Genomic DNA, 15,485 nt, shown 5'->3' with positions numbered 1-15,485 from the left:
GAGGTGAGTTTTTCTTTACAAAAGTTTTGAGTGAATTGCAAGAAACCACCACATTTGGGGCTTCTCTTGCAGAAAACAACCTGATCGCTAATCTTTTGCAAAAGCCACCGCGGATTCAGTAAAACTTTTGCAGAGTGCACTGAACCTGTCATTTGGCGCGGTTGAGGGCGTTTCCGACAGGTGGGGCCCAAAATCTCTGACGTGTCCTAACGGACGCGCTGACGGCGCCGTTTGCTTAAGACCGACGCGGTCGGGTCGCGAGAGACAGACCGCCGGCGCCCGACCACATCTCGCTCCCCTCCCTCTGCTCTCACGCTCTCTCGCTCCCCTCCCTCTTGCTCGTCTCCTCTCCGGTCGTCGCCGGCCGCCGGCCGCCATGGTTTCCTGGAGCGATAGCGAGAGCACTGAGGGCTCCGCCGCGCAGTACATCTCCTCCGACGACTCCCCTGTCAAGGTTAGAACCTTCTTATTGCTCATTTGTGTTATATGGTTTCTAGGGTTCAACATTTGCTCGATTTGAACAAGTTTTTGTTGGATTTCTCAGATCCCAGCTACAATTGATGAGCCGTCATTCGAGAGTCTTGCTGACGACCTGAATGTGATTTGTGAGCATGGGAATCCAGGGAGGAAATATGTTGCATTTGAGGGGATAAGCACTGGGAGGAGGTTCATTGCCTGTGCCACTGAAGTAAGATTCAAGTTGTGTCTTTGCAACATTCTAATTCTTGTTCTAGGGTTTGTAGGTACTGTTCATGTTCTAGGGTTCATAGTTACTGTTCATGTTCTAGGGTTCATAGTTACTGTTCATGTTATAGGGTTCATAGTTACTGAATTTAGTTGTAGGGTTCATAGTTACTGAATTTAGTTCTAGGGTTCATAGGTATTGTTCTTAGTTGTAGTTTTCATAATTAGTCATCATTAAATGAATCTGATTCTGAATCAGCTATTTAACTGAATTTGTAAGTAATGTCTGTAATTTTGAACTGATTTTTTCTGTTGTAGAGTGTTGCAAATTGTGGATTAGTGCAGTGGGTAGATGAGCATTGTCCAGAGCATCTGCAGAATGCTATTCATAAGCTGTGGCTTATGTATGAGCATAGCCAGCATGATAACAGGATGGCATGCCTGGAGCATTCAAGCACTGTACACAATCTCACACAGCAGAAAAAAGAGTTGCAGGAGACATATGAGAAGCTTGTTGAAGATGTGAACAACCTCTTGGATTATAAGGATAGCCAGCCTGAGGTAAACCAGAAGAATGATGCTGAGAACATTTCAGTGAGTGTGGAAAGCAGCATGACAAAGGATGCTGAGATCAAAAAATTGAAGGTTGTTGTTGACCAGTTAAAGCAAATTCATATAGCTCATGCCACTGTCATTAGGAATTTGAAGTTCAACCATCTTAAAGAGAAGGAAAAGTTGAGCTCTGATAAGAGGACTTTGGAGATTTGCTATGCTGACCTGAAGAAAGAGAAGGATGACCTGAAGAAAGAGAAGGATAAGCTGGATTGTTGCATTGCTGAGTTGATGAAAGTGAAGGAGAAGTTGACCATGGAGAATAGTACTCTTGCTTCCTGCATTGTTGAGCTCAAGACAGCAGGTGATAGCAACAAGAGGAAGCTTCACCAGATTAAGGCTATTTGTGATGAGGACTAAGTTGTGTTGTTGTCTGACCATGTGTGTCAATGCTGTCTTTTGTAGTAGCTATGGAGGAAAGCTTGTAATGTGTTAAGCTTTATTGTGGTGAACTCTATTATTTCTGTAGCAATGAACCTTGTATTGTATGTTGTTTGTGAGAGTACTCTGTTTGTGATGAATTATCAGTTTCAATTATCAGCTTTAACTAAGTTCAGTTTGTGATGAGTTATCAGCTTGGATTAAGTTCAGTTTGTGATGGATTATCAGATTGGATTATAGCAAGTAGATAGTGAACATAGATAGCAAGTTCATACTGCTAGCATACATAGATAGTACCTGCATAGATAGCCTGACATAGATAGAACTGACATAGATAGAACTGGCATACTAACATACTGACGAAACTGAACTTTTTCTTCTACTGACGAAACTGAAGACAGCATGTCACTCCTCCTTCTTCAGCATCTTCAGGCGTTGGGAGCGCCGCACGTCATTGTTGTTCACCCCTGCCCTCTTCTTCTTGGCCGGCGCTGGCTCCACCACATCTTCACCGCCGCCCTCCTCTTCTTGCTTCACGACGACGAGCTCTGTGTTGTCGGCGACCTCCGGCAGCTTATCCACATCAATTGGGCTGTTCTTCTACCCCTCCACGGCATCGAGGACGGGCGCCAGGAGCTGCACATCAGGCTCGTCATCGGAGGAGTCGGAGGAGAGTACGACGACCTTGTCCACCTCGTCGTCAGAGGAGTAGTCGTCAGAATCGTCAGAGTAGTAGTCGTCAGAGGACTCGGCGTCAGAGTCCTCGTCTGGCCCGAGGACCCATGGATTGCGCCTCTCCTAGTAGGCGTTGTTGATGGGGGCTGGGAGAGCAAGGACGGCGTCGGTGATGTCATCCGTGGCGGTCGGAGGCGTGGTGGATGAGCGGTACATCCACCAACGGGCGCGCTGCCTGGGGTCGGGGGAGCACTGCACCTCACGCATCGCCCACAGGAGAATGGTCACCGGCGGGACGGTGCGGCCGGCAGGTGTCATCACCTTCACCAGGCCGCAGGCATGGTTCCTCAGCATCGCCAGACTGGGGAACCAGCGCGCAATCTCCCTGTACTGCGCGCGCAGCTCCTGGTTGTTGCCGGCGAGCTCTTCGATGGCCAGCTGCCAGTCCATGGCGACGGCTGTGGGGGTGGCTGTCGGCGATGGTTTCGACAGGAGAGAGGGGGAAGAGGAGTGGGCGGTGCGGCCGGCGAGTGGGCGAGTGATCGGAGAGAGCGGTGGGTGGACACGTATTAAATGTTGAGAAACCGAAACGACGAGTTATACTAAACGCACGTTCACCACGCTGCCGGCCTGAATGCACTCTCAACACAGTGCGTGCCTAACTAAATATAAGTAAAATTGCGGATACTACTCAAACAAGATCACTAGCACTATCCCATTGGTATTGAACGCATGGTTACTACCCACTGGTCCTAGGTTCGAGCCCCAGGCCAAACTATTTTTGTGCAAATTTTTTTGGTTTTCTAAAATTAATATGTCAGTAACTTCTGCTGCATATTAGCACCCAAAATGCCCAAGTGGACCCATTTTGGGTTTTGTCGACGCCGGGGCACCCTAAATGCCCAACATATCAACACCATGAAAACTATGATCACCAACATATCAACACCATGAAAACTAAGATCATCATCATATCAACTATGAAACTATGATCATCATCACAACAACAGAATGAAAAACTTCTTGAAAACATCATAACTAATAAGTTCATCATCATATCATCATAACCAGAGTACCATAGTGCATCACAACCATTAGGTACATTACATAGTCCACCACTTGGACTTGAACTAACTGGTTTCAACATGAAATTCTTAATATTCTTCATCACAAATTAGCCAAAACAGGCTGAATTAAACATGTTTCAACATGACATCACTTCTTGCTGCCTTGAGAACAATTGAACCATTCAGACATCTTGTATGATGGCTTTCTCACTCTTCCAGTACCTGACACTCTTGGTGGTATGAATGTTCTCTTTGCCCTTGACCTAGCAGCAGTAGCAGAAGATGAATTAGGCCTATGAGCAGCAGCAGAAGATGAACTTGGCCTTGCTGGAGCAGGAGCAGAAGGAGCTGCCCTAGGTGCAGCCCTAGTTGCAGCTGGAGCTGATGGAGCTGTCCTTGGTGTTGCACTGGTTGCAGCAGGAGCTCTTGCCCTTGCTGCTGGTGGAGCAGATGGAGCTGCCATTGGTGCATCAACTCTCCTGTTTTCCTGCAGTGCCAACATATAGACAGATTAGAACATAGTATTAAATACACACAAGATTTAACCTGCAGTGGCAACATATATACACAAGATTTAACCTGGTGTTGGTTCCTTCTCATTGCTAGGGCTGGCTTCAAATTTTTGTGGCAGCTAGTGTACCTATGACCTGTCAAGTTGCAATTGCTGCAGGTTATTGTTGCCATCCTTGAAGTATCCTTGGGAGCTGGCTTCTCAAACTAATTCCTTCTCCTCTTAGTCTGCTTCTTTCCTGGCTTGTCTTTGAAAAATGGTGGTTCTATGTCAGGGGTCCCAGTATTTGGCCATAGATCAGGTCCAGGCAAAGGATACACAATTGGATTGTAGGCTGCTTGGTACATTGGTTTCTTGAAGAAATCACTAACAAAATCTTCTGGATGAAGTTTTGCCTTGTTAATTGCAAAAACACCATGCTTGCAAGGAACACCAGTCATGTCCCATTTGCTACACCCACATGTGTGCACTTGCAGATTTACTGCATATGTGCTTTCTCCACTGCTAACCTGGTATAGATCAGGTCCTGCTTTGATGGACTGACAGTATCTAGCATGGTGTTTGGCTTCTTCTAGCTTTTCAGCATATGTTGGGCATATCTGCCACTTGGCTGTCTCAGTCTTGGTCCTGTTTGCATTGAACTTAACTAGCAATTTAGTTCTGATGCCATCAACCATGGTTTTAATTGGTTTCCCTCTCACATCAAGTATCATTTTGTTGAAAACTTCACTAATATTGTTAACAACCAAATCAGTTTTACAACTTTTGTCCATGGCATGTCTAGCCCATGTATGCTTGGGTATCTTTCTAAGCCATTTCCAAGCTGCCTCACACTCTCTTTTCATGCCTTCCATTGCTTGATCAAAACCATGATCAGTATATGAATAACTAGCCTGATTCATATACTTCTTTAACTCTTCACCTCTAAAGCCAGCTGTTTGAAAGTTCTGGTAAATATGTCTAAGGCATTATCTTTGAGGGCAATTTGGGAAGACATTGTTTATGGCTTTAAGAAGGCCCTGTTTAAATAACTAGTGTTCAAAATATAGTATAACAACAAACAATTTGACAGTACTAAGCATGGTAAAACTTCAGTAAATATAAGAATGATGATGTGTGAGGTACCTTTTGTCTATCAGATATGATAGTGTAGTTGCCATACTTCCCTGACTCACCACCAAGAGCATACTTGAGCTGGGTTAGAAACCAGGACCAGCTGGCAGTGTCTTCCTTGTCAACAATTGCAAATGCAATGGGAAAGATGTTGTTATTACCATCTCTTCCAGTTGCAGCCAATATTTGTTGCCCTGTTGTCAACTTAACAAAGCAACCATCAACACCTAAAACCAAACAGAACACATTAGTACCAAACATAACCAAATGCAATGGGAAAGTGATACGTCTCCAACATGATTTATTTATTGATTGTATTCCTTATGAGTGGCGGTCGGGGACGAGCGATGGTATTTTCCTACCAATCTATCCCCCTAGGAGCATGCGCGTAATACTTTGCTTTGATAACTTGTAGATTTTTGCAATAAGTATATGAGTTCTTTATGACTAATGTTGAGTCCATGGATTATACGCACTCGTCTTCCTTCCACCATTGCTAGCCTCTCTAATACCGTGCACTTTTCGCCGGTATCATACACCCACCATAAACCTTCCTCAAAACAGCCACCATACCTACCTATCATGGCATTTCTATAGCCATTTCGAGATATATTGCCATGCAACTTTCCACCGTTCCGTTTATTATGACACGCTCCATCATTGTCATATTGCTTTGCATGATCATGTAGTTGACATCGTATTTGTGGCAAAGCCACCGTTCATAATTCTTTCATACATGTCACTCTTGATTCATTGCATATCCTGGTACACCGCCGGAGGCATTCATATAGAGTCATATTTTGTTCTAAGTATCGAGTTGTAATTGTTGAGTTGTAAGAAAATAAAAGTGTGATGATCATCATTTTTTAGAGCATTGTCCCAAGTGAGGAAAAGGATGATGGAGACTATGATTCCCCCACAAGTCGGGATGAGACTCCGGACGAAAAAAAGAGGCCATAAAAAAGGCCCAAATAAAAAAAAGAGAGAAAAAGAGAGAAGGGACAATGTTACTATCCTTTTACCACACTCGTGCTTCAAAGTAGCACCATGACCTTCATGATAGAGAGTCTCTCATTTTGTCACTTTCATATACTAGTGAGAATTTTTCATTATAGAACTTGGCTTGCATATTCCAATGATGGGCTTCCTCAAAATGCCCTAGGTCTTCGTGAGCAAGCGAGTTGGATGCACACCCACTTAGTTTCCTTTGTTGAGCTTTCATATACTTATAGCTCTAGTTCATCCGTTGCATGGCAATCCCTACTCACTCACATTGATATCTATTGATGGGCATCTCCATAGCCCGTTGATACGCCTAGTTGATGTGAGACTATCTTCTCCCTTTTTGTCTTCTCCACAACCACCATTCTATTCCACATATAGTGCTATGTCCATGGCTCACGCTCATGTATTGCGTGAAGATTGAAAATGTTTTGAAAATGTCAAAAGTATGAAACAGTTGCTTGGCTTGTCATCGGGGTTGTGCATGATTTAAATACTTTGTGTGGTGAAGATAGAGCATAGCTAGACTATATGATTTTGTAGGGATAACTTTCTTTGGCCATGTTATTTTGAGAAGACATGATTGCTTTGTTAGTATGCTTGAAGTATTATTATTTTTATGTCAATATTAAACTTTTGTCTTGAATCTTTCGGATCTGAATATTCATACCACAACTAAGAAGAATTACATTGAAATTATCCTAAGTAGCACTCCGCATAAAAAATTCTGTTTTTATCATTTACCTACTCGAGGACGAGCAGGAATTAAGCTTGGGGATGCTTGATACGTCTCCAACGTATCTATAATTTTTGATTGCTCCATGCTATATTATCTACTGTTTTGGACATTATTGGGCTTTATTATTCACTTTTATATTATTTTTGGGACTAACCTATTAACCGGAGGCCCAGCCCAGAATTGATGTTTTTTTTTGCCTATTTCAGAGTTTCGCAGAAAAGGAATATCAAACGGAGTCCAAATGGAATGAAACCTTCGGGAACGTGATTTTTAGGAAGATTATGATCCGGGAGACTTGGACCCTACGTCAAGAAACAAAGGAGGAGGCCACGAGCGCCTACCCCCCCAGGGCGCGCCCTCCACCCTCGTGGGCCCCCTGTTGCTGCACCGACGTACTCCTTCCTCCTATATATACCTACGTACCCCCAAACGATCAGATACGGAGCCAAAAACCTAATTCCACCGCCGCAACCTTCTGTACCCACGAGATCCCATCTTGGGGCCTGTTCCGGAGCTCCGCCGGAGAGGGCATCCATCACGGAGGGCTTCTACATCAACACCATAGCCTCTCCAATGAAGTGTGAGTAGTTTACTTCAGACCTTCGGGTCCATAGTTAGTAGCTAGATGGCTTCTTCTCTCTTTTTGGATCTCAATACAATGTTCTCCCCCTCTCTCGTGGAGATCTATTCAATGTAATCTTCTTTTTGCGGTGTGTTTGTTGAGACCGATGAATTGTGGGTTTATGATCAAGATTATCTATGAACAATATTTGAATCTTCTCTGAATTATTTTATGCATGATTGGTTATCTTTGCAAGTCTCTTCGAATTATTAGTTTGGTTTGGCGTACTAGATTGATCTTTCTTGCAATGGGAGAAGTGCTTAGCTTTGGGTTCAATCTTGCGGTGTCCTTTCCCAGTGAGAGTAGGGGCAGCAAGGCACGTATTGTATTGTTGCCATCGAGGATAACAAGATGGGGTTTTTATCATATTGCATGAATTTATCCCTCTACATCATGTCATGTTGCTGAAGGCGTTACTCTGTTTTCATGAACTTAATACTCTAGATGCATGCTGGATAGCGGTCGATGAGTGGAGTAATAGTAGTAGATGCAGGTAGGAGTCGGTCTACTTGTTTTGGACGTGATGCCTATATACATGATCATACCTAGATATTCTCATAACTATGCTCAATTCTGTCAATTGCTCAACAGTAATTCGTTCCCCCACCGTAAAATACTTATGCTCTTGAGAGAAGCCACTAGTGAAATCTATGGCCCCCGGGTCTATCTTCATCATATTAATCTTCCAACACTTATTTATTTCCTTTGCTTTTTTACTTTGCTTTTATTTTACTTTGCATCTTTATCACAAAAATACCAAAAATATTATCCTATCATATCTATCAGATCTCACTCTCGTAAGTGATCGTGAAGGGATTGACAACCCCTTATCGCGTTGGTTGCGAGGATTTATTTGTTTTGTGTAGGTGCGAGGGACTCGCGCGTAGCCTCCTACTGGATTGATACCTTGGTTCTCAAAAACTGAGGGAAATACTTATGCTACTTTGCTGCATCACCCTTTCCTCTTCAAGGGAAAACCAACGCAGTGCTCAAGAGGTAGCAAGAAGGATTTCTGGCGCCATTGCCGGGGAGGTCTACGCAAAAGTCAACATACCAAGTACCCATCACAATCCCTTATCTCCCGCATTATATTATTTGCCATTTTCCTCTCGTTTTCCTCTCCCCACTTCACCCTTGCCGTTTTATTCGCCCTCTCTTTTCTGTTTGCCTCTTTTCCGTTTGCTTGCCTTGCCGTCATGGCTAGTCCTTTATCTTCTCCATTGTCTCCCGAAAATAAGTTCTCAATTTTAACCAAAGGGAGGGAGAAAATCTAAAAGACGCTTGGTATAGAATTTGCAATGCTCAAAATAGATCTACCAGGAAGCAATCTACTTCCGTTCTTCTCCGCAATTTTTATGTAGGCGCTAATCCTTGGTATAGATATATCCTTGATACCATTACCGGAGGGAATTTCTTGGGTAGCCATACTTTTGATTCTTATAATGCTATGATAGATTTGTTTGGCTCACCGCCCCTTTTGGTTAATGGAACTATGTTAACTTTGGAGCATGTAGTGCAAAGACTTGAAATTATTGGAAATAAGGTTGCTACCGTAGAGTTAATTGAAAATTTGGATAAAAAGATCCACAACCGAATCACTCAATATGGATCTAAGGTAGGAGTCACCTTGAAAAATATTAAAGAAAAGGAACCCATAGTTAATGAGAAAGTAAATCAGGATTCCACTAGGATCGATAAACTTGAGGATATCATTACCAACTTGGGAACCGATTTTTCTTCCGTTAAGAATACTCCTAGTCCTCCTACTAAAATTGCCAAGCTTATGTATGTTCCTAAAAATAAGGGTGAATCCTCTAGTAAGGAAACTGCGGATCTCAAATCTATAAGTATTCATCCCAATCTTTTTGCTATCATTAAGGAACCATTTATTGCAAATGAATTTATCGATCTTGTGCCTAAAAGTTTGATAATCAATACAAAGAAAGAAACTCCAAGGGTGGTAGATGCCTCATTAAAGAATTGCCTACCAAAGATGGCAATACCTAGATCTATCCTTGCTTTTATGCCTAGCTAGGGGCGTTAAACAATAGCGCTTGTTGGGAGGCAACCCAATTTTATTTTTTTTATTTTTAATTATGTTTAGGAATAAATATTTGATCTAGCCTCTGGTTAGATGTGTTTTCGTGTTTAATTAGTGTTTGTGCCAAGTTAAACCTATCGGATCTTCTTGGATGATAGTTATTTGATCTTGCAGAAATTTCCAGAAACTTTCTGTTCACGAAAATAATTGTTAAAAATCACCAGAACGTGATAAAATACTGATTCCAATTGCTGCTGATCAATAAACAACTTTTCTAGGTCGTCCTATTTTGGCTGATTTTTTGGAGTTCCAGAAGTTTGCGTTAGTTACAGATTACTACAGACTGTTATGTTTTTGACAGATTCTGTTTTTCGTGTGTTGTTTGCTTATTTTGATGAATCTATGGTTAGTAAAAGAGTTTATAAACCATAGAGAAGTTGGAATACAGTAGGTTTATCATCAATATAAATAAAGAATGAGTTCATTACAGTACCTTGAAGTGGTCTTTTGTTTTCTTTCGCTAACGGAGCTCACGAGATTTTCTGTTAAGTTTTGTGTTGTGAAGTTTTCAAGTTTTGGGTGAAAGATTTTGATGGATTATGGAACAAGGAGTGGCAAGAGCCTAAACTTGGGGATGCCCATGGCACCCCCAAGATAATCTAAGGACACCATAAAGCCAAAGCTTGGGGATGCTCCGGAAGGCATCCCCTCTTTCGTCTACTTCCATCGGTAACTTTACTTGGAGCTATATTTTTATTCACCACATGATATGTGTTTTGCTTGGAGCGTCTTGTATGATTTGAGTCTTTGCTTTTTAGTTTACCACAATCATCCTTGCTGTACACACCTTTTGAGAGAGCCATACATGATTTGGAAATTGTTAGAATACTCTATGTGCTTCGCTTATATCTTTTGAGCTATATAGTTTTGCTCTAGTGCTTCACTTATATCTTTTAGAGCACGGTGGTGGATTTGTTTTATAGAAAGTATTGATCTCTCATGCTTCACTTAGATTATTTTGAGAGTCTTAAATAGCATGGTAATTTGCTTAAATAATCCTAATATGCTAAGCATACAAGATTTGTAAGAATTCTTATGAGTGTGTTGAATACTATGAGAAGTTTGATGCTTGATAATTGTTTTGAGACATGAAGATGGTGATATTAGAGTCATGCTAGTTGAGTAGTTGTGAATTTGAGAAATACTTGTGTTAAAGTTTGTGATTCCCGTAGCATGCACGTATGGTGAACCGTTATGTGATGAAGTCGGAGCATGATTTATTTATTGATTGTCTTCCTTATGAGTGGCGGTCGGGGACGAGTGATGGTATTTTCCTACCAATCTATCCCCCTAGGAGCATGCGCGTAATACTTTGCTTTGATAACTTGTAGATTTTTGCAATAAGTATATGAGTTCTTTATGACTAATGTTGAGTCCATGGATTATACGCACTCGTCTTCCTTCCACCATTGCTAGCCTCTCTAATACCGCGCACTGCGCCGGTATCATACACCCACCATAAACCTTCCTCAAAACAGCCACCATACCTACCTATCATGGCATTTCTATAGCCATTCCGAGAAATATTTCCATGCAACTTTCCACCGTTCCGTTTATTATGACACGCTCCATCATTGTCATATTGCTTTGCATGATCATGTAGTTGACATCGTATTTGTGGCAAAGCCACCGTTCATAATTCTTTCATACATGTCACTCTTGATTCATTGCATATCCTGGTACACCGCCGGAGGCATTCATATAGAGTCATATTTTGTTCTAAGTATCGAGTTGTAATTGTTGAGTTGTAAGAAAATAAAAGTGCGATGATCATCATTTTTAGAGTATTGTCCCAAGTGAGGAAAAGGATGATGGAGACTATGATTCCCCCACAAGTCGGGATGAGACTCTGAACGAAAAAAAAGAGGCCATAAAAAAAAGAGAAAAGGCCCAAATAAAAAAAATGAGAGAAAAAGAGAGAAGGGACAATGTTACTATCCTTTTACCACACTTGTGCTTCAAAGTAGCACCATGATCTTCATGATAGAGAGTCTCTCATTTTGTCACTTTCATATACTAGTGAGAATTTTTCATTATAGAACTTGGCTTGCATATTCCAATGATGGGCTTCCTCAAAATGCCCTAGGTCTTCGTGAGCAAGCGAGTTGGATGCACACCCACTTAGTTTCCTTTGTTGAGCTTTCATATACTTATAGCTATGGTGCATCCGTTGCATGGCAATCCCTACTCACTCACATTGATATCTATTGATGGGCTTCTCCATAGCCCGTTGATACGCCTAGTTGATGTGAGACTATCTTCTCCCTTTTTGTCTTCTCCACAACCACCATTCTATTCCACATATAGTGCTATGTCCATGGCTCACGCTCATGTATTGCGTGAAGATTGAAAAGGTTTTGAAAATGTCAAAAGTATGAAACACTTGCTTGGCTTGTCATCGGGGTTGTGCATGATTTAAATACTTTGTGTGGTGAATATAGAGCATAGCTAGACTATATGATTTTGTAGGGATAACTTTCTTTGGCCATGTTATTTTGAGAAGACATGATTGCTTTGTTAGTATGCTTGAAGTATTATTATTTTTATGTCAATATTAAACTTTTGTCTTGAATCTTTTGGATCTGAATATTCATGCCACAATTAAGAAGAATTACATTGAAATTATGCCAAGTAGCACTCCGCATCAAAAATTTTGTTTTTAGCATTTACCTACTCGAGGACAAGCAGGAATTAAGCTTGGGGATGCTTGATACGTCTCCAACGTATCTATAATTTTTGATTGCTCCATGCTATATTATCTACTGTTTTGGACATTATTGGGCTTTATTATTCACTTTTATATTATTTTTGGGACTAACCTATTAACCGGAGGCCCAGCCCAGAATTGCTGTTTTTGCCTATTTCAGAGTTTCGCAGAAAAGGAATATCAAACGGAGTCCAAACGGAATGAAACCTTCGGGAACGTGATTTTTAGGAAGATTATGATCCGGGAGACTTGGACCCTATGTCAAAAAACAAAGGAGGAGGCCACGAGCGCCTACCCCCCCAGGGCGCGCCCTCCACCCTCATGGCCCCCTATTGCTCCACCAACGTACTCCTTCCTCCAATATATACCTACGTACCACCAAACGATCAGATACGGAGCCAAAAACCTAATTCCACCGCCGCAACCTTCTGTACCCACGAGATCCCATCTTGGGGCATGTTCCGGAGCTCCGCCGGAGAGGGCATCCATCACGGAGGGCTTCTACATCAACACCATAGCCTCTCCGATGAAGTGTGAGTAGTTTACTTCAGACCTTCGGGTCCATAGTTAGTAGCTAGATGGCTTCTTCTCTCTTTTTGGATCTCAATACAATGTTCTCCCCCTCTCTCGTGGAGATCTATTCGATGTAATCTTCTTTTTGCGGTGTGTTTGTTGAGACCGATGAATTGTGGGTTTATGATCAAGATTATCTATGAACAATATTTGAATCTTCTCTGGATTCTTTTATGTATGATTGGTTATCTTTGCAAGTCTCTTCGAATTATCAGTTTGGTTTGGCCTACTAGATTGATCTTTCTTGCAATGGGAGAAGTGCTTAGCTTTGGGTTCAATCTTGCGGTGTCCTTTCCCAGTGACAGTAGGGGTAGCAAGGCACGTATTGTATTGTTGCCATCGAGGATAACAAGATGGTTCTTTTTTATCATATTGCATGAATTTATCCCTCTACATCATGTCATGTTGCTGAAGGCGTTACTCTGTTTTCATGAACTTAATACTCTAGATGCATGCTGGATAGCGGTCGATGAGTGGAGTAATAGTAGTAGATGCAGGCAGGAGTCGGTCTACTTGTTTTGGACGTGATGCCTATATACATGATCGTACCTAGATATTCTCATAACTATGCTCAATTCTGTCAATTGCTCAAAAGTAATTCGTTCACCCACCGTAAAATACTTATGCTCTTGAGAGAAGCCACTAGTGAAATCTATGGCCCCCGGGTCTATCTTCATCATATTAATCTTCCAACACTTACTTATTTCCTTTGCTTTTTACTTTGCTTTTATTTTACTTTGCATCTTTATCACAAAAATACCAAAAATATTATCCTATCATATCTATCAGATCTCACTCTCGTAAGTGACCGTGAAGGGATTGACAACCCCTTATCGCATTGGTTGCGAGGATTTATTTGTTTTGTGTAGGTGCGAGGGACTCGCGCGTAGCCTCCTACTGGATTGATACCTTGGTTCGCAAAAACTGAGGGAAATACTTACGCTACTTTGCTGCATCACCCTTTCCTCTTCAAGAGAAAACCAATGCAGTGCTCAAGAGGTAGCAGAAAGATGTTGGGAAAATAATTATGCAAGTACCTATGAAGGGTCTGCAACCATTTAGGAAGCCCTCTTTGCAAGCATTGAGGCACATGAACAAGCCATGAAATCTAGGGGTTTTGCTAGGATGAGTCTTTAAATGCTTAATTGTAACAATGCATCTACTTCCAGGATTGGTATCCAGCACAGCTTGGAGGTAATCCCTTATCCTAGTGTATTGTGCCCTCTGATCTCCTTGGACAACTTCCTTAGTTGCTTTCCTTGCCCTGTAGGCCATGTGAATGGACACTTCAAGTCCATGTTTTTTCTTCAAATTGTCCATTATTGCCTGGACTGGTGTGTTTATGTCAGACCTTAACTGTTGCTCACACTCATGTGCCAACCGCCTAGCAGTCACTTTGGTGCTCTCTCCAACAGCAGGACAATTGTGGCACAAGTTCATTTTCTTTATGCAAAATGTCTTCTCATGTGCAATTTTGGAAGCAGCAATGAAAAAAGGACAGTCATCTGTACTGCAAACTACAATAACTCTATCTGAGTTATTCCTATGAAATGAGTAGTTCCTGTTTTGTGAGATGTGAAATGTAAGCAGTGCCCTTCTGAACTGCTGCACATCTAGGAAACAAAGTTTCTTCACAAATTGTTCTTGTGGGTTTTCCCTCTTCTCATCATACCAAACCCTAACTTTATTCTTTTTGGCCCTGCTCTTCCTACCATTTGGTAGCTTAAATGGTGGAAGCTGAGCCCAATCATTCTCTTCCTGACTTAAGTCACCTGGGTTGCTCTCCTCATCAGATGAAGGTGCCCAGTCTTGCTCTATGATTTGATCCAAACTTGCATGGGATCTTGTTGTTGGCCCCTTCCCCCTCCTCTTTCCTCCTGTGCTGCTGCTACCTCCTGCACTGCTTCCTCCTCTCAAGCCCTCATCTAGTGGCTCCTCCTGTCCTTCCTCTTCATCTCTTCCTTCATTCTCCTCCTCCTCCTCATCTGGTCCATATAGCTCTTCTACATCAGTGTCTCCTTCAAAGTGATATAGTGGATCATCCCTATGCCTCTTCATTGCCTCCAACCTAGCCAATATGTCCTCATCTTCTAGATCTTCATCCTCACTTTCACTATCAGTGAACTCCTCAGCAAGCAGCTATGGGAGTTTTCTTTTTGCTGCCTTGTACTTCTCTCTTTGTATCTTATTACTCCTATACCTCTGAATTTCTTCATTTCTTTTCTGCTCCATCATCTGCTCAATGTGCTCTTGCTCTTGGTCTGTCTCCATGAAATACTCATGCCTCTCATTACCATTGTCCAAAGCAAACTCAGGTTCACTTGGGCCCTTTTGCTTCAACAAACAAGAGCTCTCCTGTGTGTTCATTACTTGGACTGGCTGTGGTTGGGGTTTCACTGGACTGGGGAAAAGAACTCCTGAATTGTCTACCTCATAGACAACTGGTACACCTATTTCTGACAAAGGAACCTGCTCTTCATAAGCATGACCAATGTTCAAATCAACTGGTCTAGGTGCATCACTTCTCATAACTGTAATGTTAACAACATTCTTTCCTTTACTAGCTATGTGATCCAACATTTCTTCCACCTTGTCATCATCATTTAGTTCTTCCATTCCTGACACCCCAACTCCTGGATCTCTAACATAATACATAAAATCCCTTGAACTATAGCCTTCTACCTCTATTAGGGCAATG

General features: G+C 42.0%; 1 protein-coding gene across 1 annotated transcript; it reads left to right on the top strand.

Annotated features, from left to right (window-relative positions):
* The first annotated feature begins 376 nt into the window (after nucleotides 1-376).
* Nucleotides 377-1,656, top strand: LOC109773747 (uncharacterized). Its single transcript, XM_040402674.2, has 3 exons — nucleotides 377-454; nucleotides 545-688; nucleotides 1,003-1,656. Exons 1-3 carry the CDS (start codon nucleotides 377-379, stop codon nucleotides 1,654-1,656), a joined length of 876 nt encoding a protein of 291 aa, XP_040258608.2.
* Nucleotides 1,657-15,485: the final 13,829 nt, after the last annotated feature.

The sequence above is a fragment of the Aegilops tauschii genome, chromosome 3 (assembly GCF_002575655.3).
Source record: "Aegilops tauschii subsp. strangulata cultivar AL8/78 chromosome 3, Aet v6.0, whole genome shotgun sequence".
NCBI classification, from domain to species: Eukaryota; Viridiplantae; Streptophyta; class Magnoliopsida; order Poales; family Poaceae; genus Aegilops; species Aegilops tauschii.
The sequence above is the reverse complement of the archived record's forward strand: the minus strand, read 5'-3'. Positions and strand labels throughout refer to the sequence as shown.